This window comes from Rousettus aegyptiacus, unplaced genomic scaffold (genome assembly GCF_014176215.1).
Source record: "Rousettus aegyptiacus isolate mRouAeg1 unplaced genomic scaffold, mRouAeg1.p scaffold_m13_p_2, whole genome shotgun sequence".
Taxonomy (NCBI): domain Eukaryota; kingdom Metazoa; phylum Chordata; class Mammalia; order Chiroptera; family Pteropodidae; genus Rousettus; species Rousettus aegyptiacus.
Genome location: NW_023416295.1, coordinates 51,897,854 through 51,916,846, shown reverse-complemented (window position 1 = coordinate 51,916,846; position 18,993 = coordinate 51,897,854). Strand labels below are relative to the sequence as shown.

Here is an 18,993-nt window from a genome sequence, read left to right as displayed (position 1 = left end):
TCTTTTGCTATAACTATTACATTAAGAATTAAATATGACCATCTAAACCCCTGAACTGTCGTTGCATTGCACGTAACTTTTGCTCTTTTCCTTCCCAAACGGAGATTCAGGATCTAGAAACAACATCTCATAAGGGAGGAGAACTAAGAAACTAGAGTAAGCTACAGGTAGAAATAATCATAATGACTATGATTTATGGTTTAGGGAGAGTGAATAACTTGGCTGGAGTGATTATGGTTGGTGGTAGGAGAAGGAGAACATATTAAGGTTGAAATAATCATTTACCTATAACAAGTGATATATAACATTTTCTCTTTTCTGTGCTTCAGATATATATCTGCCATTTTTTCTTTGGCCTCTATAAAATAAGGCTGTTCGGATGTGACATTCCGAAGCATGCTTAAAGCTCGCTCAACATCTCCTTGGGCCAGAGCTAGATCTGCATTAGCAATAGTAACACGCAGTTCTTCAGATGTCCCAGAAAATTCATGGATGGCATCTTGTAACACCTTTGCTGCCTCGTGCTATAAAAACAAAATCAAAATAACATTAGAAAACATTAAACAAATTACATTATAAATGAGGACTTCTTCACTAAAATAATGAACAATGAGGGCTAGCACAGTTCTAACATTCATGAAATATTGATAGATTTTTGCAAAGCACAAAAATGTAAAACTAAACTCAGAAACCAAATTTGGATAACATTATAAATGTTAGTTAGCTGAAAAGTGTTTTCATAACTGAGACAGCAGCAGTTGCTACACAAGAGTTGCTGCTACTATAATTTAATATTTACTTTGCACATAGCATTGTATTAACCTAGCCAATTCTCACACACACAAAAAAACCTGGAAGGCAATTACTATTATCACCCTTACCTTGTAGTAAGGAAATTGAGCTTTAGAATTATGAAGTCAACAAATGAGAGAATCAGAATTCAAACTCATGCAGTCAGACTCCAAAGCCTAACTTCTTAGCCATGTCCATTACTGTCTCATTGATAAGATCCAGTCCACAAGTCACTCAATGGCTCTTAATTAAATAGCAGATTACTTTATTCCCTATGCTAGGACATCATTTTTATACTCCAGGTGAATGTATTACCTCACTTCCAAATCTGTAACCTCAGTGAATCTAAACTGTCATTTAAGAGTCATCTCAACTTTAGAGATTTTACTTAAGATGGGCAGGTTTCAGAAACATTAAAATGTAAAAAAAAAGTACAACTTAAAATCAACTATTTATGGTTGAACGGTTCTTATTAAATACCTGTTACATCAATTAGTGAAATAGAAATTCTTTGACATTTGGCAAGTATCTAGACACAACCTTCTTAATTTCCACTATAATGTGGAAATAAATGATTAGCAACTCCTGCTACCCAAAGAACAAGTATCAATGATGTTAAGTTCTTTATTTTCTTGAATTCTCTCAGACTTACATACTTGCTACCTATCCATCCATCCATACTATTTTTTAAAGTATTTGATTTTATGATTGTCCTAAGAGTTTACCAAAGCTGTATTCATCCAGTAGTTCTTTTGTTTTCTCAACTGCTAGAATTTCAAGTTGGTACTCTCACTTTTCTCCAGTTGTACTTGTGTATGCATGGTGTGTGTGTGTGTGTGTGTGTCTGTGTGTGAATTACAGTTATAATTTCACAGAATTATAACTATATTATGTTATTACCTTTCATGGTAGCCAAAGTAATCATTCCTTATATTATTATACATTTTATATTAGTACATTTCAGAGTAGACCATATTACATTATATTGTTATTTACATTATGTTACATTATGACATTTCATGGTAGCCAATGTCAGCACTGACATTTAAAGTCATCCAGTTAAATTATGTTTAACTTGAGACTTGCAGAAAGTACATGATTTTGTGCAAAGTAATGAGAAATTAAAGTTCTAAACTTTATGACTTGTTCAAAGGAATAATTTTAGCCTTTTCATATCCTACATTTATACATGCGCACACAAACACACACACACACACACACACACACACACCTTGAATAAAAAAATTCAGATCTGAGCCACTGAATTAAAACTTGACCTACCTGTTCTCCATTTAAGCGGTGAACCTCTACCAACTCCAGAAAGATTGATAAACGATGGCTTGCATCAACTTCGGTTTTCTTGTATTTTGATTTTGAAGAAGCTCCCATATTCCTCATTCCTGGCAAACTCATTGCCATATGCAGAGTTTTAATTGCTTCTGCTATTTCTCCCATTTTCTTTTGTGACTGAGCTTTTATCAAATGATATAAAGGATATTCTCTCACCTGAAAAAATAACATTTGGAAATACTTCCTTGGAGCGCTTACAGTATCAACACATAATTTGCAATCCATCAAACATTCAAATAATAGATCTGTGAGGACAGTCTGAGGTCTATTTTTGTCCCTTCATTACCTTTCTGATCATTTATTGTATTAAATGAAATTCAGGAAACCTGCCACTACCTAGCATCCCTCTAGATGATGACAAAGTTAATTAAGTGCTTCCACCATGAAAGAAGAGCAAATGCAAGCTAAGTTTTATAAGCCTGGCAAATAGTCTAAGAACCTGAGTTTTCAGAAAATGAGTTTCTTTGTCTGGGACTTCTGGAAGTGATACAAAGTTATCAAAATTCTAGAAACTTTTTTTTTTTACCTTTATTTTTAATTTTAAGATTAAAACATTGGTTTTACTCTTTGATACTATTGCAAAACATGTAACGAAGCTTCTGTCTTTACTGTGGCTAGTAATAGTGTATACAGAAAAAAACCGAATGACAATAATGGGTGAGTCAAAGGGAAAAAAGGAGATAATTTAGAAAGAAGTACCATAGTCTAACGTCTAGGACAGCTACAATCCTCCTTCAGGCTGTCGTTCAAAGCCTTGGTTACCTGTGAGCTTTGTGTAAATACTCTTGCTTTTCTCTTAGACTTTATGATTGGGGTAGAGCACCTACACTCAGGTTATTCCGATGCATCACCAGCCTTGAGGACTACTGACCTAAGAAGCAGGCATTATCCTCTGCAAACCTTGCCTGGAATTTGAATTCTCCAGTACACTGAAGGGTTCTCACATTAATAGAGGGTTCAAGGCCCTGTGGACCAAAGCGAAAGTTTGAGGAGCTCCTCCATGACTCCAAGTAGTTCAGGAAGCATCTGAGCCTAGGGTTTTCCCTAATGCTGAGGGATATAGGATGTAACACAGAAAATCTTAGAAATCTACTGTGTTTATATCCTCAAACTACATACTAAGTTCAAAATCATTAAGCGTTCTTTGATGAATAATCTAAAAATAAGTTACTAAAAACTAAGGTCCAAGAAAGAAACAGGTAATAAAATAAAATCCTTATATATAAAAATATTTGGCATAATTCTTTATAGTTCATAATTATTTTTATACACTTTCATTATTTTTATACATTTTCATTATTTTGTTATTGTTAATGTTCACTACAGCTACAGGGCATTATGAGTTGTATAAAAAATAAAAAACAACTGAGGTTCAGAGGGTGATAAGTGGAAAGATCAGACACTGACCCCAGGTCTTTTGTTGCCAAGTTTTTTAACGTAGTTGCCTCTATTTGCCTCTCATGGCTTGTGATTCCAAATCTTTTCAACTAAAATATGCATTTATTAGCAAAATATTACAGGCTAAAATAAAAAATTGTTGAATATATAAACATTTGCTAAAGGTTCAAGGAAAGTAATATGTTTTATCCATTTGAGTCTGGAATACTTACCTTAAAATTATAGCTTAGACAAAGTTCAAGAGACTGAGAACACAATTTGAAGTTTTCCTGAGACAAATAAACCTGAGCCATCAAGAGATGAGCATCTGCATAAGAAGGACTGTGTTCTAGGCAATGCTGCAGATTATTATAAGATGCTTCAATATCACCTAAGGAGGGCAAGAAAGCATTATTATAATTCAAATGATTATAATGGAGATTCTGAAAGACAAGAGAAAGTAGTAAGTCTGTAGATAGTTCTACTGTTTGAACTTAAAAGTTCTCTGTTCCTAAGGGTGTGGTTTAACTTCTACCTTTACCAGTAAGTTTCCGTTTAGTCTGCATAAAGAATATACCTGTAAATCAGAATATATTTATAAGACCATCCCCCTTGGTCAGAATGAGCAAACTAGGGAAAGTGTGTGAAAAGATGAGTATCGATTACCACCATTACCAAAAGGCCTATAAATACCTTTATTCATTTGCCTTGTCAAAAAAGTTTTATTTATTTACAATTTCATTAAAATAAGTTATGCGAAAGATAGAAATTTAAATAGCTAAAATGTTATAATGTCACATAAACAAAGAAGATTTAGTCTAGTTACCATTTTTGGCTAAAAATTTTTTACTGTATATAAAATAACAAAATAGGCCTAAGGATATATTTCAGAGATTTAGAAATATGAGAATAGATTTAAAATACCTTTAAGACCAACTGAAATATCAAATGATTTGAAAACACACCTACTGTAGATCTGGGAGTCTTAAAAATAAAAGAAATAACCAAGGTTAAAGTTGACTCAAAGAGTGGAATCTACATTGGGCGGGTAGATTGCGAGGAAGCAGCTCATCCTCTGAACAGCAGCACAGACTCTAGGTATAAGTGGTTTCTCGTGACAAAACCTACACTGATCTGCATCGGCCATCTGTATAGAGCATAAAGACTTTCAGACCTTACAAAATGGATTCCATGGGAGCCATGATAGTAATGCCAATTTGCACATAATGAGAATGCCCTTAGGGTCTAACCAGAACACCCAAAACCACATCAGCCACAACTGCCCTGGATAAGCCCCCATCTGCAGGAGTTGATAAGCATAAGGATCTCCCCTTATAAGGTCCATATAAACTGCACACTTAGACGATGCTCAAGTTTAACCTGATAGCATCATGAATAGACTCCAAGATTCCGACCTTCTAACCTTTTGTAGCCACTGGCTTGGGACCAACGTGAAGCTCTTTGCCCCACCAGTCAACAGAGCTCGCTTTGGAGATGTTAAGGACTTTTATCCCTTTGTTCTGTTGTGTAAGACGCTGTACTTCCCCTCTCTGTGTTGTGTGTTAACCTGAGTGAGTACCTGTTTGGTTTATCTGAGGTTCTACTCATGAGTTCAAGAGTGTTACTTCAGCCGCCACTTTTCTTGCTCGCAACACCATCTCATCAATTGGTCTTAAGTAGGGATAGCTAGGCCAACTCCCCATTCAACTTTGCTAAGAGAATAGGGGGAAGAAGAGATCCTAAATTCTTTTCAATTATTCTCCTTAATCTTACCTGACACCTCGACAGACAAAAAAGACTTATAGTCAGGGCTTACGGTTCCCAAAGGCTCAGCTCACTTATAAAAAAATATCCATTTAAACAGAAAACATTTTTCTTAAGAGACAGAAGACTAATGGACAAAAATTTGTCTGAGGTAGCACATAACATTAAATATAGTGTCAAAATTTGTCTATTAACCATCAAACATAATAAATATTGGGTTTTTCATTGTGATGCAATCTGGCACGCAGAACTGTGCAGACGAAAAAGGAAATGGGGAGGGTGAGCATAATGAAGTGAATTTGCAAGCAAATTATCATTCCATTCCCTTAGGAAGGAGAAGGATGAGGAGACAGCTTGAAAAAAGGAGAGAAAGTACATGAAAAAGAAGAATCAAGGTTTGTGAATAAGAGACTAAAGAAAATGAGTACTGTATGAATAACTGAGATCAGAATCTTGTTTCTTTTAAAGGTAAGGGGAAAGATATGAGGAGTTAGCTTCAAAAGGCCACTAAATATTTAAAAATGGATAAAATCACTGTTGGGAAAAATAGACTACATATATAAAGATCATATCAATATCACATTCTTATCTAAGAGTAGTCTAATTTCCCTTGAGAGAAAAATAAAAGACACTTCTGTCCAATGATCTGTTTCTGTCAGGGTCTTATGTACTAAATGAATATGGCTGGTCTTTGTCCCAGGTTCCTCAGAGGACATCTCTAAATCTTGGAATTTCCCAGATGATAGACGTGTCTTTGTGCTTGGACATAATAGTTTGTAATAACAGTATAACTCAGGATGGGGGCTGGCCACCTCAGAAAGGCCAATCCCATGATTAGAGGCTTGGGGCTTTGAGCTATGTGTTATCAATGTGACCGGGGTTGGGTGGCAGGGGATCTGGAGATTCAGTTCAATCATGTGGCCAATGGTTCCCATACCTATGTAATGAAACCCTATGGGTGCTGAACCTTGGGCACGCTTCCCTGCTCATGTTCTGCAGGTACTGTCATACATCTTTGTGTTGGAAAGTTGATGTGTCCCAACTCCACAGAGAGGATAATGGAAGCTTCATGTCTGGAACCCTCCCAGACCTCACCCTGTGCATTCTTCCTTTTGTTGGATCATGTTAATATCCTTTGCTAAAATAAAACTCTAATTGTAAGAATAGTGCTTTCCTGAGTTCTGTGCGTCATTCTAGTGAATTCTTGAATCTGCAGGGTTCACAGGAACTGTGAGATCTGTAGCCAGCTAGTCAGGAGTACAGGTGGCCCTGGGAATCCCTGAACTTGTGGCTGGTGTCTAAAGTGAGGGCAGCTCTTTTTTTTTTTTTTAATTTTTCTTTTCTTTATAAAAATGTTCAATAGTTATAATTTCTGGAATATCCCTTTCAGTATCTCAAATATTAGGATAACAAACTTTATTTTAAAATTAGGGTAATGATTTAGAGTCAAAGTACAAATTCCTATTCATTTAAACTATAGGAAAGAAAGACATAAAATCACTATAAGATAATGGTGAAAAGGTTCTTGCCTAAGAGTCTTCATCTTATTATTTGGCCACGGTTATTATTTCAAGTTGAAACACTGTCATGCCCTTAACTTGTGTTTCATTCAGAACTTAATTAAGTTTGGTTCAGACCCAGGTAGTTGGTGCAGGACTCATTGCAGTTGGTAAATTAGCAAGAATACTGCTATTTAGACCTGTGCCAGAACTATTTTAATTATTTCGGGCTGCTCCTTTTAAAAATAGTGTTAATATATGAGACTTTTATTCCTAAAGACTTTGTCAATTAAGTATTATTATAATCAGACTTATTTATATCATTTTAAAATAAAAATGAATGTTTAATAAATTAATCACTGAATCAAAGTTCCAGTTGGATCACCTAGTAGGTGATACCCATTCCAACTGGGAAGAAAGTAGAAATATTATGTGGCTCAATAACAAAATTCAGTCAGAAGAAGGTATTATAGAGTTGCTTTGCTTTGAGTTACTTCAGAGGTGAAACAAGCTTTTGAGATCATCCAGTTTTTTAAAAAACAGTTAAAACTGCAATCCAAAAAATCAGTAAAGTCAATCTCGTAATTCTTTCCATTATGTATAAGATATAACTGTTTATGAGAATACCTTTACATTGGTTTCTGCCCTTTAGGACTTTACAAACTTAAATTACTTTGCATAGTATTCAGCCAGCAAGGGTACATATATAAGAACCATATGATGGTCTGTTTATATATATCATACATATGTTGGTGTCCTAAAATGCTAAGGTTATTGTTTTCTTTAGCTGTATATAACCAGTCATAGACATTAAATAGGAATTAAGTAATAAATTTCACCAGGGCCTAAAATCTGGTAAGTATCACATTTTGTTATGCTAATGAGTCAACAACTATAGATTAAAGACTAAATTATCATTGATAGGCCCCAGTACTATCTGATGAACTTTTTAAAAAGTAGTAGAACACTATTTTCCCAACAATTCGCTTAATCCACTATAAACCACAAAAGTTTATAGTAATTTTTAAAGAATTAAATAGCAAAGTGAGTTATGAAATTTTATTTTGGATAAAAATTAGTTATCTTCTCAGACATAAAATGTGCATTTTATGTGGTTAATCTCCATACGTGTGGAGTTCTTAGTTTACTTAAATTATTTTTATCATAGAATACTAGAATACTTCAACACCAGAATATAAAGGTTATTTTAAGATTTTAAAGTAGCCTTACCTGACAAATACTTCACTTTTGCTATTAGAAAGACAGCTTGCAGAAGACCAGGTACGGTTCTTACTATAGTTTCCAGGATTGAGGTACAACGTCTGAGGAGTGGAGAAAGAGGCTGCCCAGGACTTGCAGGCTAAACAAAACAAGTCAGCAGGTCATTTTATATTTTTTATAATAGAGTTTATCTAAAAATAAACATATTAATTCTAATGTGAATACCAAAGCTATGTATTTTTCTAAAAATTTTTCTTATTCTATTTATTGCCCAATATCTGTGCTATGACTAGACTAATACTAATTTATCTCCCTGAAATCTATGAATAAGTAATGACTTCATCCAGGAAAATAATTATTAAATTATTATATAATTATGCGTTCTATAACATATGAAAGGAGTGTTATCAGTTCAAAAACTTATCAAAGAAAGATATCTGTTCAAAGGAAGGATAACTTAAGAGGTAGAGTTTCTTGTTGGAACTGAGACTCAAGACAGTGTGTGTTCTAAATCTAAAGCTGTCTTGTGATTTACTCAATTCAATAATTTGCATTAACCCCGAGTGCTGTATGATCAGTTTTTAGAGAACTGAGATTTTGTTTTCCTAGGAGAAATCAGAAGGTCGAACACATTCATGTGTACTACACCAAACATCTCATACATTTATATACCTTTTCTGCCCTCAAACTTTTTATTACTAATATGATAACTGAAGCAGTACTAGACCAATTGTTTATTCATTTAATAGTTTTCTACTCAACTAACCCTTATCTAATAGTTACCAACCCACAGCTTAGAAATGTGATATCACAATTTAAATATCAAACGTTCATTCTTCCTGCTTTGTCCTACTAATGCTATTTCCTTTATCTGAAGGATGAACCTCCCCATTCCCCACCTTCCATCCCATACATATGCATTCCTAACTGGAGGATGGCCTCTTGCGGTCAATCACTTTAACACAGAGCCATTATTACCAACAATAAAGTATTGCATCTTCTTACCACGTTGGAGGACAAAAAAATGTGTGCTCAAAAGAATTTTCATAATATGAGCACCGGTACCTAGAATACTTCAACTTCTTGACATTTCTACAGCACTTATAATCCATGTAACAATATTTAACAGTCTCTTCTACAGTTCCGTAGTTGTTTCATATTTAGTTTCACTTCTTTTATTGGACTAAGGATCCGTATCTGTTACTAAGTGAAGAAGTGTAAAATTTACACTTCTTCACTTAGTAACAGAGACACTGTAAATTTCTTAAAATGGTTATTTTCTCAGCATAACTGAAAATAATGAAAGTATAAGTGATATGGTAAGGTTATGATATTCTTTGGCACTTGTTAAAAACTAGTTCTTGAGAAAAACCATTGTTTTTACTACAGTTTCAGAGTGAATCATTAAAAAAAAAACAGGACTTATATGGACCATTTCTAAGATATTAAAAAAAAAAAAAAAAAAACAATAACTATTTAAAAGAGCCCGAAGAAGGAGGAACAGTGCTAGAGAGATAAGTCTGTCTTTCTGATATCGTCCCATGAAGATAGCATATAAGGGCTAATAAGGTTCTATCATGCTGATAAAGGTTACCATGGAAAAAGGACTAGGAACCCACCTACCACTTAAAACATTATTTCTTGCTCCACCTACAGTTTCCTCTCAGCAGAATTGCCAGAAAAATCCTTTTAAAATGTTGAATGGAATTATGCCAGAAGCCCTCTAGTGGCTCCCTGTACTCAGAATTGAAGCCAGAGAAGTTACAACCAGAAATAAAATCAGAGAAATTACACATGGTCTCTTAAGCTCTGAATTCTGACTACTCCCTTCCTCCTCATTTGTCACAGTTGAACTCCTTGTCCCTTTGGGCCACTGCATAACTGCTCCCTTTACCTGAAACACTCTATACCATATTTCAACATAACCTCTTAAAGTTTTTTTTTCAAATTTTACCATCTTAATGAGGCCTGCCTAAATCATGTTATCTAAAATTACTATCCCGTTCTGTTATTTTCTTATCTTCTAATGTACTCAATCATATTATCCATCCTCTCCTGACAGTATACATGCTTCAACAGAATAAGGGTTGGAGTTTATTCTTAAACACTATTTCCTCAGCTCTGAACAAAGCATTGGGTAATCTCTAAGCATTTGCTGAATGAATTCTGCATATTGCTTGAGTACTGAAAAATGCATCATTAAAGGTCTAAGCAACTAAAAACAGATCATGACTGGGGAAACTGAGATCAATGCAAGGTATGATTATGAAGGGGTTAGTTGAAAAAGATTATAAAAGTCTGGAAAAGCAGCACAGATTCCCCAAGGAAAGGTGATTATTCTCATTTCCTTTTTAAAATATACTAAAGCTATAAATCAGGGAGAATGCTAAGAATTATATTTTCAGCAATGAAGGTAGTAGCCATCATGATATTCCTGTGTTGCTCTGTGAGTGGAGTATAATTAAATCATATCATCTGTTCACTGTCTATAACAGAAGAGTGTTGACGAGTGGATCCATAGCAATACGGAATGAACCTCTCTGGTAATTCAACAGAGAGTTCTATCCTCAATTCTACTCAGAGCTAAATAAGGCAGATGATGAATGACAATAAAGATCCATTTAAAATAAAAGATAATCGGGATCCAAAAGGATATGGTAATTCTGAAGTATGGAATGAATCATGAAGATAAAAGTTCATAGGAATAAAACTTTATCTAGTCTCATATTTGGGTTCAAAGTTACAGTGAATATCAGATCTAATGACTTTAGTTAACTGTTAATTCAACAGGGGTCAAAATATAATATAATTCACATAAAGAAAGCTGGATGGACATTCAGCATTAGGGAAGAAAAGGATTTAATTTAGGTCTTTCGGGCCAAATCCATACGTGGAATAGTGGGCACAGTGAGAGGCACTGACAAACCTCCTCAAATCGCAACCAGGGTTCTCAAACTTGTTATATAAAAAATAAATGGCTGAAAACCTGGAATTATATAGGGAAACACAAAATCTAATTCCTAAAATCTGAAGGTCTGTTGTAGGAAACAGGAATTATTCCTGCATAGACTAAATAACTGGACTTGCTCCACATCCCTCCAGAGAGCCAAAGGAGGACCAGTAAATGGGTGAACTATTTTAACACAAAGCAAAGTCTGACTTATACAGGAAATACAGCTAATAATCATAGTTATACAATAAGAACTATATTTTTGAATGCATTGAGAGGTGGGACAGGCACTTAATGAGGAAGTTAGAATAAATTCAAATATAAAGTGGGTGTCTGAATTCGATGACTTCTAATAGTTCTTCTAAATTCAAGATTTTAAGATTTTATCAATTACAAATGAATATTTATAAACCAATACATTTATAAGCTGATAGAAGTCATTACTATAAATATTCTGATTAAAAATTATTTCAACTAATAAATAAAAATACTTTCATTTAAGACATGACATAGTCTACCATGTGGAAGATAATTTATTGGCACCTTTTATAATACATAAAGTAAATGCATCCTTAAAATTAAGTCCCACAATGACTTACCTGCATTGGACAGAAATTCAGATATTCTGTAATAATTTCTAGCAAGAAATCAGGATTTAACTTCTCAAAATACTGTATTCCAAGAGGTAAATCTTCCAAGTGAGAAAAATGAGTGTCCAGGACATCATTTAACAAATTAATAACTTCTTCTTGTCGTTTATTTTTCTTCATTGCAAGAACTGCATGTAAAAAGGTTAGTTCCTAGAAAAAAAGTACTTTTTATAAATTACTCCATTCAGTTATAAAGCCATTTATTTCTACCTAGGTTTCAAATGTATATAAAGTGCTATTTATGTGCAATATTTGTTCAAATTTAAGTATTAGATTGGATGGATTTTTAGAATCTTGTGGAAGAATATTTAAGGTCTAATTTTTCATGAAGGTAAATTAATAAATGAAGTTACATATTAAAATTAGTGCACATTAGCCCTTTAAAGCCATTACTAAATAATAAAAAATTTTAAATTTCACATTTCATACACAGTATCTGGAATCTACCATTTGATGAAATAAAATACCGTACCGCAGATTTTCCAATAGACTGCTGAATTTCACTAAGAAATTCTAGCTGCTGATCTGCGTCCTGTAATTGCCCTTCTATTAATTGACATCGGATAAATCCTAAAACCAAATATAGACAAAAATAGTCAAAGTCCACATCAATTCAGACATGCACACTTTAAGCTAACACAAATAACATTAATAAGACAGGTTTTTTCCCCCATAATACAAAAAAACTTTTAGATTAAAAAAGAAAAATGAAAAGAAAGAGGAAAAAGAAAAGGGCAAAAGAAAAGAAAACAGGTATCTTGGTACCTATATAAAACCTGTTATGATGGAATTCATAAGATACAGGAACTCTCTCATAAAAATTATTCTCCCAAGCTATTTAAGAAGTAAAAAAATTATTTTTAAAAACTTTATTTTCTATGGTGGATAGTGGAGAATAATTTTAGAAAACCACAAATACATGTTTTTAATGCCAGGTATGAAAAACAATTATAATTTGCCTCTATCTGAGGAACATTTATAGAAACAGTGGTCATACCAATCAGTGCAGAGACACTACTTTCATCCAGTGCCATGGCCGTCTTATACCACTTCGACGCCTCTTTAACTTTTCCTTGTAAAATCATTTGGTATCCAAATTCAGCAGCATATTCTGATTGCTGAGGGTTTAAACTGAAAGCTCTTTCTAGAAATGTTTGAATTTTTTGAAGAATTAGTTGATTACGTCCACACTAAAAAGAAAAAAAAAAGAGTAAGTTAGATTACTTACTTCTACTCACACGGATTTTTTTTTTTTTCTCTCTCTCTATATTACTTGTATAGCACAGGAGTAAAATGAAAAACAAACAATATTATTTAACAAAAAAAAACTAAAACTTCTCTATTTACTATCTACACAGTGCAGCAAGAGTTGAAAAGCATACTTCTAATGATGTTGCACAAGTATATTTTTAGAAGTCTTTTCAAATTGTCTCATGATTGTTTTACAAATCAGACAAGAAAGTCACTACTTTAAGGTTACATATATTTTTTATGGAATCAAAAACTAAAGACAAAGGTGCCACCAGTGAGAATATTTTGAACAGTTATGACTCAGAATCTTCTTGAAAAAAGCCCCCAAAATATTCCAGAAATGGCGATGCTGGTAGAATAAATACATAACTTTTGAAGAAAATATTTAAGAGTAAAATACTAAACTGTTTGAATTTTTGCAAATTAATCATGTGTCTGGAAACAGGTAAACAAAAAGGTAAATATATCCTCTTTAACTCAAACTTTGTGATAGCAGGTTTTGTTTTTCTCTCAACTTCACATAATCTGACAATCTTTATTTTTAAGTAGAGAATTCAGTTTATTCATTTAACAAAATCCTTGATTTTTCCTTTTGATTTTATATTTACTAATTATTTTACTTATGTGTACCTTTTTCCTTTTTTTCTAATTTAAGTAAGTAACATTTCAATTCTCGTTTCTGGTATTCATTTCAAGATTCTGCTGTATTTTTCTATTCTATTCCTGATCACCTTCTTTTTATTGGGTATTTATAACACATTTCTTTAATATTATAAAAAAGGTAAGATACCAACCATTTCCCCAACCAAAGTAGTCTATTATCCACATTAAAATTTTTTTCAAAGTTTTAAAAAACAAAACAAAGAACCACCTTATTCATAAATCCTATGCTCTTATTAAAACAAACCACTTTCCATTTCCTTTACCTGGAAGGAGCTTCCCTATATCTTTACAGGCTCGGCAAGCGCCACTTCCTCCATGAAGCCTGCATGATGGCTTCTTATAGATGGAAATCGTTCCTCTGAACTGCCTTTATTAGGAATGTATCACATATCTATACATGTATAATTTTCACTTTAGGCCACATGCTCTTTAATGCCTCAACCTTTGTGACTTATTTTCAGTTCCTAGCTATAGATAACAGAACCCTTCTTTACTGGGGAGTCTTACAGTTCTGCTGAAGGCTATTGTGATCTTATAAAAAAGGGGAGCATTCTGTGGTTCCATGGCATCCAATGCATCTCCTAAGTTTTCCAGTGTGGTTGCAGCCTAAAACAAAAGTAGGCAGTATTAATGTAAAATGAAGATTAAAAAAAAACATAATATACAAACTAATGAGATATTATATGTTGCATGATATATCAGAAGTTCTTTTAAAAAGCTCAATAATTGTCAATAAAGAATTGAGTTTGAGAATGTGTTTCTTTAATATCTGTCATTGAATGGATACTTTTGGATAGGCAGTGATATCTATAATATTCAATTAGTTATACATGCCAAGCTCCCTCTCCTGTAATTAATTAATGACACAAATGAACTACGAATAATATTTATAATCAATATTATGTGAGATCAATCATTGCATTACCTAAACAGCCTGGTTTACATTTAATATATTCTCTAGAATAGAAAAAAATGTCATTAAGATATACTAGGTAATTTCAATGCCTGGAAAATTTACTAAAGAGTTGCCCCTACTGAGATTCTTTTAATATTTACTAAAGTACTTTTTAGGTACTGTCACATAACTAATTTAATCAAACTAAATGCAAGCCAAATCTATTATTTATTATATTATTTGCTTCAGACTGGATTTTGGCATTCCATAATCCAGCTTGTAGCCAATGTGTTCACTACTAAAGAAACATGTGCCTTATTATAAGGTCCAATGGGCTTTCATCTTAAGCTCATTTAACTTACACAAATCTAATTAAAAAATACCATGAATTATATTTTTCATGTGTACTCTTTCATACCTAGTATCACTGGTTACGTTAATCATACATATTACTACATGGTAGTTTTATATGGAAAACCACTATACTGTAATTAATGATCTAAGAAATTTTCAAGGGTAATTCTGACAATGTAATGCTTTTACTTTGCTAGTTGATTTAAAAAGCTCTCCTCTTTGTTAAGGTGTAGTTTCAGCGATCAACTAAAAATTACTGTGACACCCATTCTAAAAGAGCACTTCAAGGTTCTAACATAAGTTCACGTGGGTATGTAATTACAGATATTTTTTATACTTAAAAAGTTTTAATACTTTAAACTTAAAATAGTACAATAAAACTTACCTTTTCTATATCCCCCTCTCTACACAAATAGTAAAGAGCCAGCATTCTTAGTGCTTCTACATTTTGTTTATCTTGAAGCATTAACCTGCAGAAAAACATTTCATTTAATGTTGAAATAATTTACATGTTCTCTTTTATTTTAGGGCTTGAAATTTTAGTTTGCTGGTCTGACAAGTACACTGTCTAAATAAGCAATTTTACTTAGTAAAATGCATCTTCTTTATGAAAATAATCCACCTCATTATTTAAATTAAAAAAAAAAAGTCTGCATCTTAATGTTAAATAAGTTTAAAAAACATATGAATAGATTGTACCAGCCTCAAGAAATCCTTTGGCAATCTTAAGTAAGGTATTAACCAACCATACACAACAGCAAACTAAAAAATAATTCACCTTGAACAGGCATATTTATTACAAGAATTCCAGGAATGCAAAGATGGGTTGAATATTAAAAAATCCTGTAATGTAATTCACAACATTAAAACAGACTCCTATGTGATAAAAACAAATCTGAAAATATTATAAAAAAATATTCTGTTAATAACAGGACACTAAGAAGATATAAACTAGGTAAAAACTCTGTAAAAGTTATAAAAATCCCTATGAACTTTATTCAAGGACATTTAGAAAAGGAACTGAACAAAGGAAGTAACACACTAGGTTTCTTCTCATGGATGGTGTGGTACATTGAATTGCTAGCTCCAGGTTTTCCACGTTCTCTGAATATGTGCTGTCTGCCATGCAACTGAGAAACTCCTACAAAAGTGGGAGTATATTTTACTGCTCCTTGACTGTGAACTTTTTTTTTACACTGGTCAATGGAATGTGGGCAAAAGTCGCAGTATGCCATGCCTAAATTTCAGGGGCATCATTTATTTCTGCTTGCCTTTTTGATTTCTGCTATCACAAGAAGAGCTTCCTCTGGGTGGCTGCTGCTCTGTGACCTGAGCCCAGGGGAGAACACACTGAGAGCTGACCAGAGCCCATACTGCAACGAGGTGTCATGCTTACCCAGCTGGATCTGAAGTCTGAAGCAGAGCCCCAGCCAAGCCTGGTCTAGATCAACCTACCCTAGACGACCCACACAAAAGTGAGAAATGAGTTCTTATTATATACCCTGAGATTTGTAGTTGTTTGCTATGCATTAATAACTGCCTGATGATAATACTCATTTGGGTTAAGAAAAAAAATTCTCCCCCCAAAATACTCTATAGATTTAATGCAATTCAAATCAAAGTTGTAAAAAGTTTCTTTTTAACTTGTTATTTCTGATAGTCAACTACAAAAGCCAAGAAAACGATCAGAAAAGCAACAGGATGGAGAACTTTCCCTAAAAGAAACTGAAATCCTTTAGAAATATAGAAAAGAAAAAACTCAATTAAAAAGAAAAAAAGTACCAGTATTTATACAGAAAAGGTTTTAACATAAAAAAGATGTTCCATCTCAACATGATCCAGGAAATGAAAACAAAAATAAGGTACCATTCTTATTTTACCCAGATTGTTTAAAAAACAAACCAAAAAACCCACACTGAGAGTAGCCATAATTGGTGAGGACAAGGGGAGAGAGCATTCAAAAGACTATTGATAGTAGTATAAATTAGCATAGCTCCTTAAGAGAACAATTTGGCAGTATTTCAAAATTTTAAGTGTGTATATCTGAGGCAGAGACTATAATCTGTCTTCTTAAATCCATTCTTCTTTGCCTATTTGCTTAGGTACATGAATAGCCAACATTTCCCAGCCATCTTTGCTATCAGGTGTGGCCAATGTGAGATGAATCAATATATGCCATTTGTAGGCCAGGGCTTTCAAGAAAAGTGTAATGGCTCCTCCACCCTCTCCCCTTTTACCAGGTGGATACCAACGTGATGAGGTTTTAGAAAAATGGCAAAGTTACAAAATAGAAAGAGCCTAGGTCCCCTATTGACAGTATGGAGGAAGGCTGCCTGATTGACTGTTAACATCCACCCAAAACTGCTACATCTAACAAAAAAATTCTATTGTATTAAAACCATCAAGAGTTTATGTCTATTTTTCATAGGAGCTTAGCCTTCTCTAACAAATATGATACCTTTGATTCAGTAATCCCTCATTCAGGAAACCGTCCTTCAGGAATATGCCTATATCTATATACAGATTATATGTGTGTGTGCTCACTGTAATATTTAGAATGGTGAAAACTGGAAACAACCTAAATGCGTACCAATGGAGAAAAATTAAATGAACTATTTGTATGTTCACTATATAGAATGATATTCATTGTTAATAAGTAAATAGGTATATCTGTGTAAATGGATACAAGAATGTTCATGAAATATCAAGTTAAAGAAAAATCAAGTTTAAAAAATATGTTATTTTTAATTTTACAACTGTCCCCTCAAAAATATATTTTTAATATGTTATATAGATACTACACATACAGACATACACACACAGAGTGCATAGAAATCTGGAAAAATACAAACATTAAATAGTTACTAGTGCCCAAATTGCGGCCTCCATGTATCATTTTCCACTAAAAGGTATTTGACTGCCTTGGACAATGGCTGAGACTCACATTGGGGGTATTAATACACAAATGAGCCTGGTACATTTTGCCGTACCAAATAGCAAGGAAATTATGAAAGATTGCTAAGACCATGTCAAAAGGACTTAAAACTAACTTGAAGAGACTAATAATGGCCAAAAATAAATTTGAGCAATTATGATAATTGAAATCAGTAGAAACACTCAAGTTTAATCCATATCATATAACGAAACAAACTTAAAAGATTAATCAATTACTATTTGAGGATGCTAGGGAACTTTTTTGTTTGAAACCTAGAAATAAAGAAAAAGACTCAAACATTTATCCACTTTTCTTATATGAACTGTAATTCTAGATAACCAATCAGTAAATTAGATGCTCTTCTCTACAGAAGTATTCCAGTTAGAAATGGAGAAAGAACGATATAACCATATTGTAATCCTAAACCAACCACCTAGGTATTGAGCGCAAGTTGCTGCTTATATCACAAAATGAGAAACAAGCACAGATGATGTCCCTTTCATGGAAGAACACATCAATCACCGCTTATGAAGTAATTGCCAAAAAAAATTTGAAGATGAACATAAACCAAGTTTCTAGATCCACTATCAATTTATAGAAAATAAAGAGGATAAGGAACAAGTTACATGGTATATGGCATATATCATATGGCAATCAATATGATACATATGGAAAACCTTCAAAATAAAATACTGGTTTCTTTAATTTAAAAAAAAAAAACAGCCAGAAGAAAAAGACAAAGGAGGAGAGAGAGAAAGAAGGAGAAAAAGGGTGAAAAGGAGGAAAAGGGGGAATCCTTCAATGACTTCACACTCAGGAAGAAAAAACAAATTTCTTAACAATGGCCAACAAGACCCTTCATGACCTGAAATGTCTGCTCCCTTCCACTCTTCCACTTTTTCACTCCAAGTCATCCTACTTCTTCACACTCCTTAAACATATGACACACACTCTTGCCTTGAGGTCTTTGCACCTGTTTTTCTTTTTCTTTCTGCAAAATTTCTGCCAGATATCTGCATGCCTTGCTCTTCGCCCAAATGTTATCTTCTCAGTGAGGCCTTCCCCGACCATCCCATAAAATCAAACCTCCTTCCCTCACCCCTCGTTTCACTTTCTAGCTTTATCTTTTCTCCATAGCACTTATAATTTTCTACATTCTAGATAATTTCTCATTTGTTCTGCTTATTATATGATTCCTCTCATTTGAATATAAGCTTCACAAGGGCAGGGATATTTGCTTGTATAATAGAGTGTTTGTCTCAGAACGGCCACTCCGATATTTATGTAAATCA

At 33.4% G+C, this 18,993-nt stretch overlaps 1 protein-coding gene across 2 annotated transcripts in view; it reads right to left on the bottom strand.

Annotated features, from left to right (window-relative positions):
• TTC21B (tetratricopeptide repeat domain 21B) overlaps positions 1 to 18,993 on the bottom strand; it is a 64,280-nt gene that overhangs the window by 33,750 nt on the left and 11,537 nt on the right. For both annotated transcript variants that reach the window (XM_036236778.1, XM_036236779.1), the window contains exons 7-15: positions 15,152 to 15,236; positions 14,025 to 14,123; positions 12,601 to 12,793; positions 12,076 to 12,173; positions 11,553 to 11,753; positions 8,013 to 8,142; positions 3,753 to 3,910; positions 2,074 to 2,298; positions 286 to 524 (exon numbers count right to left, since the gene is read on the bottom strand). In XM_036236778.1, coding sequence (XP_036092671.1) covers positions 286 to 524; positions 2,074 to 2,298; positions 3,753 to 3,910; positions 8,013 to 8,142; positions 11,553 to 11,753; positions 12,076 to 12,173; positions 12,601 to 12,793; positions 14,025 to 14,123; positions 15,152 to 15,236 — 1,428 coding nt within the window. The remainder of the gene's footprint in view (positions 1 to 285; positions 525 to 2,073; positions 2,299 to 3,752; positions 3,911 to 8,012; positions 8,143 to 11,552; positions 11,754 to 12,075; positions 12,174 to 12,600; positions 12,794 to 14,024; positions 14,124 to 15,151; positions 15,237 to 18,993) is intronic.